Genomic DNA, 8,659 nt, shown 5'->3' with positions numbered 1-8,659 from the left:
CAAAACTATTTTCATAGGAAAACTAAGAGGTTATTTGCCTTTCTGCTCTCACTCACAAGTATACAGTGGAGTTTTCCAGAACTATACAATAGGTGGATTTGCAACAGAATGAACGCAGAAACAAATGAGAACCCACTGCTTTCATCAAGCCAGACATTAAAAACAAAAAAATGCCATTCTTTTCATGAAATTTGTTTCAGAAAATAGAATCATTTTTCTTTAAAAATATGTTAACATGTAATGGATTTTTAATTTAATAAATATACTTTATTTTTTAAAGATTTTATTTATTTATTCATGAGAGACACAGAAGGAGAAGCAGGCAGGCTCCATGCAGGGAGCCCGATGTGGGACTTGATCCTGGGACTGTGGGATCGTGCCCTGGGCCGAAGGCAGGCGTTCAACCGCTGAACTTCCCAGGGTCCCTAATAAACGTTATTTTAAATTTCAGTTTTAATCTCAAATATGCTAAATGTCGTAGGGGCACCTGGGTGGCTCAGATGGTTGAATGTCTGCCTTCAGCTCAGGTCCTGATCCTAGAGTCCTGGGATCAAGCCCCACAAAGGACTCCCTGCTCAGCGGGGAAACTGCTTTTCCCTCCCTCTGCCCCTCTCCCTGCTAGCGCTCTCTCCCTGACAAAATCTTAAAAAAAAAGGGGGGGGGCAGCCCGGGTGGCTCAGCGGTTTAGCGCCACCTTCAGCCCAGGGCCTGATCCTGGAGACACGGGATCGAGTCCCACGTCGGGCTCCCTTCATGGAGCCTGCTTCTCCCTCTGCCGCTCACGCGCTCTGTGTCTCTCATTAATAAATAAAATCTAAATAAATAAATAAATAAATAAATAAATAAATAAATAAATAAATAAATAAATAAATAGGAAGAGTGACTGCTTCACTATTATATTCCCAGTGCCCAGGTCAGTGGCTGGCACATAGCAGTTTAGTAACTGCTTCAATGAAAGGCTTGAGAATGTGAGCCCTTCAAGGACATGCAGCCCTTCCCACCAGTACTCAGTAGAGTAGGGCTCTGCTCTGAGCACCCAAACTGGCTGGCTGGCCCCGCCCTGGCCTGGGAGGCAGCTGCCCATGCCTCCCTGCTACCCGCCACCTCCTCCTGCTGTGTTGCCAGAATTTGGCTGAACTCCACACTTCTCCCATCAATGGCCAAGACACGAGGCCACCAACACATCAGGCACAACGGCTGCCCAACTGGTCAGAGCTGACCCCACTGGGGACATCCAGACCCATCCAGGGCACCAGCCACAGCAAAAGCAGTAGCAAGACATACCACACAGCGTCCCAGTGTAAACTGATGCTCAGAGGGCTGAAGAGTTTTCTGGAGGTCACTGGGCCAATGGGAGAAGAGGCTGGGGTAGAGCCAGGCTCCTCTGCTATGCAAAAGCTGTCAGAGGAGCCCTGTTTCTACAGCTCTAGGAATAGAGGCTGAGCCCACTGAGGGGTAATTCTGAGATCCTGGGATTTGCACCTGGAGATGGGGGTAGGGGCTTGGGGTGGGGGAGAAGCAATGGGGGTGGGGGCAGGCAGAGAGTAAATACTAGCAGCCCAGAGGGCACCCTGGCAACTCATTCCCTACTGAGCAGGAGTCCTGGCCGGTTAACAGAGAAAGCACAGCCCACACCCCAGCCTCAGGAGGCAACAGTAAGCACCTGGATCTCGAAACCAAAAGGCCACTAGATCCTCCAGGCCACAGGTCTCTGCTATTGGCATTGTTGAAATCATCACCACCCTACAGTAACCCACATGCTCCTTTAGCAGGAAGCCAGGGGGGGGGGTACTTTTGCTGTCAGCAAGAGGCAGCAGCTAGAGGAAGACCTGGTCTGACCTCCAAGCCTGCCAGCCTCTTTAGGGCAGCTGAGGAGAGACGCAGAGTACCAGGTCAGTGGTAAGTACACTGCGTACGGGGCTGCCAAGTTGAGCCACATGGGCGGAATCCTGCACGACTCGGAGCACTTCTTGTCCGCACTAAGTCCCGAACAATGCCCAAGGGAGTGATGCAACCCTATCAGTAGCCCTGCCTGCTTGGCTGCTTTCTTCCTGGAAGAGAGGGATGGAGACAAAGAGGGGCCCCCTGACCCTCTTATGTGCCTTCCAGAGTTCGAGCTCTTCACTTGCCCCAACACCCCATCTGAAAAAAGAACCACATTCCAGCACAGATAGTAAGAGATCAGTTTATGGTTAACGGTATGGGACAGACTGGGAAGGTACCAGGGCCCATAGTAATGAGCTTCCCAGGAATAGACTGACAGACTTACAAGTAAACAGAGGGGCAGGGAAACAAAGCCAAATGGCTGAGAGACCCAGGCCCAGCCTCGGTGGCTGTACCTGGGCCCTAGTTCCAGTTCTGCCCTGGGAACCTGGGGGATGAGCAGGACCTACAGGTGCCTCAGTTCTTGTAAGGCTCCCATCTCCTCACTCCCTCCTGTCCCCTACCAGCAGGCTGGGACTTCTCACATGTGGTATATTTTCAGGGCTAGGGAATGGCTGGTCTGGGGGTGGGAAGGCAGAGGCCTGGGTAGTACGGGGTTAGCAGCAGCACTGGGGGGAATCTGGTCAGGCACCAGGTGCCTGGGGTGGGGCACCGCTCAGCAGGGCCCCTTTGTCCAGGGCAGGCCCCCCACCCTGCCCACCACACCAACATGGTGCAATATAGTTTCAAGTACTAAATCCGTGTCCGGCAGGAGAGCTGGAGGCTGGTGGGACAGGCAGGGGCTTATGGAGAGAGGCTCCCAGCCGCCCACCGAGTCTTCTCAGTGGGCTCCAGGTATATCAAGTCCACTGTGTGTGCAGGAGTGGTGACCTGGCCCCAATGTCTACGTGGACACTCCCTGCAGGGGCTCAAGCCCTCAGACCAGTGCCAAGGCCTGCTCTGTAGGGCAGAAGCAGGGCAGCATGGTGCCCACAGCGTCCACAATGGCTTCCAGGTGCTCATCCTGTGCCTGGGGCCCACAGAGCTGCATGAAGTCCGCCAGGCGCAGCAAGTACTCAAGGTTGTGGCCGGAGAAGCCACGGCAGGCCAGGATCTGTGTTGCAATGGCCTCCTCAGGGGCAGGGCCCAGATAACCAGGATTCTGTGGAGTGGCTACATAAGCCAAAGCCTTGAGTGGTTGGTCAGGGGTATCCTGGGGGTAGAAGGTGACTTCCTTGGTATCATAGCCGCCAAGTACTGCTTCCCGCACGTTCAGGTACTTCAGGGCCTCGCTCACCTGCTCACCTTGAACCTGGTATGCCACACCCCAAGTGCAGCCCTAGGAGGAAACATGAACACTGGGGTCACTCAAAACAGCTCCTGGCTAGTCCCACCCCAGGTCTGTGCTCTATTAGGAAAGTGGGCAGAGGACTGATGAGTTGTCAAGAAGCCACACATCAAGCTCATTTTCCCTTTCTTAACAAGGGTTGATAAGGTGGTCTGGCCCCAAGGCCAAGAGGATTCCTACTCAAGAGTGTGGTTTGAGATCCAGTAGCATCATTTGTATAATTAAGAGGAATCTGAGTTTCAGGCCACACTATGACCTTATTAAATCGGAATTTGCATTTTAAGAAGATGCTCAGGTGATTCTAATGAGAAGTACTTAGCTAGAACACTCTTACCCTCTGCCTGAGAGGCATCTAATCTACCCTATAGCCAGGGACTCGATGAGCTCTGCCTGCAACCCTTCATGCTAGTTCCCCAGGGTCTCTCTCTCTTCTCGACTCAGGCACTTACCTCATGATCTTCGAGGAGGGTCACCACACGGCCAGGCTGAGGAGGGAAGAAAGATTTTGAAAAAGACAAGTTAGGAATCAGCTGTCACCAGTGCCAGAGGAAACCCTTATTAACCCTGCTGGTCCCTTATTAACCCAGAGGGCCCCACTCATTCAGAGGGAAGTGGAGAGAGTGATGCATGGCTGCAGGAGAAATAGATACATGGCAGTGGCCCAAATTGATCATCAGAAATATCCATCAACATGGTGATCCACAGGACCAGATTCCAGCCATCACACTGATCCACGGGGTACAGAAATTGAAGCAACAAACCCCAGGCACAGGTTTACACACTTCCCCCACCAGCACGGAGTCACCCTCTGCCCAGAGAGCCCGGAACATTCCAGGGCACTGGTGCCCACTACCCTGCCCCCACCCCCTTCCTTCCCCTGGGTATGGTCAGATGCTCACCATCTTGTCGCTGCCCCGATGGAAGGTGTCTCCCTGCCAGAAGCGCCGGCTGTAGCCGCGCACGAAGCCCACACGGCTGTCGCTGTAGGCAAAGTCTGGCCTCCACACTAGGGAGCCGTACCCGAAAATCCACAGCGCTTGGGGGTCGCTGTCATCCCGGGGGTGCTGCGCGGGTGGCGAGGGGGGTGGCGAGGCGGGCGGGGCTTTCTGGGCTGTGGACTCCTGCTTCATGGTGCTGGGCACAGGGACGAGCCCGGCGGCCTCCGGGGCTGGTCTCCGGGGCTGGTCTCCGGCGCGGGCACGGAAGGACCGACGGACACGCACACCTGGCCTGGCACCGCTCAGTCGCTCCAGCTGCGCGGCCCCTCCGGGGGCGCCTTTTAAACCCTCCGGCCGGGAGGGCCCCGCCCACCGCGCCGGCTGCCGCGGTGATTGGGGCGGGGCAAACCCCCTTTTAACCAATCACCTTCCTGGTTTGCTTCCCGGTTAACCGCGCCGCCCTCTGAATGGGTAACTGAGCGGCCTGCCCCAGGCCCAGCGCGCCCGCTGATTGGCTCGGCTCCACCTCTGTAGCAAACCTGGCAGGAGTGATGCAACCGCGGGGGAGGTTTCCCCAGCTCCCGCATGCAGCAAGGGCACCTCGGATTGCGTCAGGCGGCGGGCAGTGGGCATGGGCACGGACGGGGACACTGGTCGACTCTCAGGCAGCCCCTACATGGCCTAGGCCCTTCAGGAACCAGCACCGGCGTGTCCCAGGCGGGCGGCTCCCCTGCAGCTCTGTCGGTGCACCTGGTCGGGTCACTGCCACCCCAGGCAGCACGGACTCATTAACAGGGCCAGTGCAGGGGACTTCCCGGAGGAGCTCTGTGGGCGGCGTAGATGCAATCTCTGGGGCTCCGCCGGGGAGCACACACTTTAGAGAACCTGTCGCAGGCACCCTCTGCATTCCGTACAGGTGCCTCACGCGGTTGGCCCGCGTGAGCAAATGGAGAAACTGAGTCACGGGGCTGGCAAGGGTTTCTGCAGAAGCTGCTACGCTGAGTCAGGCCGGGGGCCGAGAGCTTACCGGCCTCACGTGAGGGCTACTCCCAGGGCCATGTGTGGAACCCCCTGAGCCCAGGTAGGCTTGGGGTAGAGCCTTTCAGCGCGCTTGCAACCATCGCTGTCACTTTGGCGATGGTGTGGAAACCTGCGGAGAGAGGCCGGAAAGACAGGCATTTCTGCCCTGAGGCGATGGGCAGTTCAGAAGGGACCTGAAAGGTTTGCAACAATGGGGTCATCCTCAGGCGCAGAAGTTCCAGGAGCTTCCGGGAGCCGCAGGCAGGGCAGCCCAAGGCTTCCAGAAGGCTGCAAGCAGCTACCGGCTTTCTCTCCGGCTACTGGCCTCCTGACCCACGGAGGGCCGTCCGGCCGTCTGGGGTCGGCTCCCTAAGCAGGGGCAAGAGGCTGCCGCCTGGGGATGTTTCCGGCTGGACAGGGGGAACAGAGACCGCAGAAGGCCTGCCTCTGGAACTGCAGAACTGGCTTGGGAAACAGCTGCTGAGATCCGGGGTGAGCCCTCTGGCAGGCGAAACGAGCAATATTGCTTCTCATTAGATTCTAATTAGATATTTAAACTAAAAATTATCTGCACCCTTAGTCATTCCCAAAGTGTGTAAGATATATTCTCCAGTAGTAATGTACTACAGTGTGTATGGTATGAAGCTAGTTCTTTAAAAACAAAATAAGTTAGGGATGCCTGGGTGGCTCAGTCTATTGAGCCAGGTCATGATCAGGGTGTCGAGATCTAGCCCAGGGGTCACGCTCAGCGGGAAGTCAGCTTGAGATTCTTTCCCTCTGCCCCTCCCCCTGCACTCTGTAAAATAAAGAAACAAATCTAAAAAAAAAAACAAAACTACACATTAATATTTGTAAAAGAAGGGATCCCTGGGTGGCGCAGCGGTTTAGCGCCTGCCTTTGGCCCAGGGCGCGATCCTGGAGACCTGGGATTGAATCCCGTTGGGCTCCCGGTGTATGGAGCCTGCTTCTCCCTCTGCCTATGTGTCTGCCTCTCTCTCTCTCTCTCTCTCTCTCTCTCTCTCTCTCTCTCTGTGACTATCATAAATAAATAAAAATTAAACAAATATTTGTAAAAGAAATAATCTAGAAGAGGGGCATGTTGGTGTCTCAGTAGTTGAGTGTCTGCCTTTGGCTCAGGTTGTGATCCAGGGTCCTGAGATTTTTTTTTTTTTTTTTTTAGGGTTCTGGGATTGAGTTCTTCATCAGGCTCCCCAAGGGAGCCTGCCTCTCCCTCTGGCTCTGGCTCTCTGTGTCTCTCATGAATAAATAAATAAAATCTTTAAAGAAAAATTATGTGTTTTATTTGCATAGAAAAGAATCCACAAGAACACATGAAAAGTTTCAGTGATTACCTCTGAGTAGTAGGAGCACATGAGATTTGCACTTTTTTTAAGCCAATTCAAATTCTTTGGGATTTTTGAAGGGAACATAAACCACTTCTATTTAGAAAAGAAAGTCAAAATAAAAATCCATTTTGAAAACATTGTAGTGGGCAGCCCCGGTGGCGCAGTGGTTTAGCGCCGCCTGCAGCCCAGGGCATGATCCTGGAGACTCAGGATCGAGTCCCACATTGGGCTCCCTGCATGGAGCCTGCTTCTCCCTCTGCCTGTGTCTCTGCACCGCCCCCCCCCCCGCCGTCGCTCATAAATAAATTAATAAAATCTTTAAAAAAAAACAATGTAGTAAAAATGCCCGAGGCTGCATAGTCAGGCAAAAATGCAAACTATGAACTATCACATGCACTGTGATTAAAACTATTAAAACAACAACAAAAAAACAACAACAATAACAAGATACATGAGGAAAAAGATGGGGGGGCATCATATACCAATGATGGATGTGTTGAGGTATTAGGATTATGGGTGATTTTTTTTTAAGATTTTATTTATTCATGAGAGACACACAGAGAGAGGGGCAGGGACACAGGCAGAGGGAGGAGAAGCAGGCTTCATGCAAGGAGCCCGATGTGTGGGACTCAATCCCAGGAATCCGGGATCATGTCCTGAGCCAAAGGCAGATGCTCAACCCGCTGAGCCACCCAGGCGTCCCTATGGGTGATTCTTTTCTCTCTTTTTCAAGGCTTACAGAATGTAATTTTTAATTTAAAAAAAGTTACTTTTGGGATCCCTGGGTGGCGCAGCGGTTTGGCGCCTGCCTTTGGCCCAGGGCGCGATCCTGGAGACCCAGGATCGAATCCCACGTCGGGCTCCCGGTGCATGGAGCCTGCTTCTCCCTCTGCCTGTGTCTCTGCCTCTCTCTCTCATTCTGTGTGACTATCATAAATTTAAAAAAAAAAAAAAGTTACTTTTATTTTTAAAGATTTTATTTATTCATGAGAGACCCACAGAGAGAGAGAGGCAGAGACACATTTAGAGGAGGAGCAGGCTCCATGCCAGGAGCCCAATGTGGGACTTGATCCCGGGACTCCAGGATCATGCCCTGGGCTGAAGGCAGGCACCAAACTGCTGAGCCACCCAGGGATCCCTAAAAAGTTACTTTTAAAGAGTCATTAATAGTTTTCTGGTGGCTAAGGGGGCAGAGTATATCAGAATTACCTGGGGAATATTTTCTAGCTGCCCATTCACAGACTTCCTCCCATCCGAACAAAGCCCCATTGGTGAAATCATCAGGAACCAACTCTTGCTCCAAGTACATTAGGCACTTCCTCCTCTATGCTCCCACAACCCCTTACCTCACTTCTATTTATCTGTCCCCTTCACTTCATGCTTATAACAGAAACAATCGTTTGTTGAATGTTTACCATGAGCCAGGCATTGAGCTAAATGCTTTACATTCATTCTAATTACAAACTTCTCCCCTAATTTGTGAGGTAAATATCATTTCCCTGGTGAGCCAAATGCAGCACAGGTGAGCCAAGTGGAGCAGGTAAGCCACATATGGTGAAGCCCAGCAAGTCCTGGAATCCAGGTCTGAAGGCAGGTAGATCAGCCTCAGATCCTCCTTGCTGGGAGGCTTTGGATATCCTGCTTCCTGAGAACTCTTGAGAGCTCCTTGAGAGCAGATTTTATCCCTGAAGTCTCAGGGGGACCCACACAGTGCTGGCTCATGGAAGGTTCTCCACAAAACTACGCAGAAGTGGAGCTTTTACTTTGGAAAGGCCAGGTCACCCTGAGGTTCAGAGGAGGAGGAATCCTGAAAGGTACAGTTTCAACCCTGACCCTCTCAAAATAGGAATCCCCACAAAAGTTGGCCCAGGGGTCTTGGCCACCTTCCTGGGAATGTATCTTGCCTGTTCCCATTCCTCGTTTATCCTTGCCAACATATGTCTCCTTCCCGTCCAGTGGGACACTCCCGGGCAGTCAACCATCCCACTCAGCAGATTCCTCTCTAACTTCTGCAGCAGCCGTACCATCTTTCCTCTGAAAATCCCCTCAGGAAGGGGCTGCAGATGTCATGCCCACAGAAGTAC

General features: G+C 52.8%; 1 protein-coding gene across 1 annotated transcript; it reads right to left on the bottom strand.

Annotated features, from left to right (window-relative positions):
* Positions 1 to 2,171: 2,171 nt before the first annotated feature.
* CHAC1 (ChaC glutathione specific gamma-glutamylcyclotransferase 1) lies at positions 2,172 to 4,592 on the bottom strand. The gene is made up of 3 exons (XM_055316878.1): positions 4,171 to 4,592; positions 3,721 to 3,756; positions 2,172 to 3,262 (listed from the first exon to the last, which is right to left on the bottom strand). The coding sequence occupies exons 1-3, from the start codon at positions 4,399 to 4,401 to the stop codon at positions 2,861 to 2,863; spliced, it is 669 nt and encodes a 222-aa protein (XP_055172853.1). The 5' UTR covers positions 4,402 to 4,592; the 3' UTR covers positions 2,172 to 2,860.
* Between the last annotated feature and the right edge of the window lie 4,067 nt (positions 4,593 to 8,659).

This window comes from Nyctereutes procyonoides, unplaced genomic scaffold (assembly GCF_905146905.1).
Source record: "Nyctereutes procyonoides isolate TBG_1078 unplaced genomic scaffold, NYPRO_anot_genome, whole genome shotgun sequence".
Lineage (NCBI taxonomy): Eukaryota > Metazoa > Chordata > Mammalia > Carnivora > Canidae > Nyctereutes > Nyctereutes procyonoides.
The sequence above is the reverse complement of the archived record's forward strand: the minus strand, read 5'-3'. Positions and strand labels throughout refer to the sequence as shown.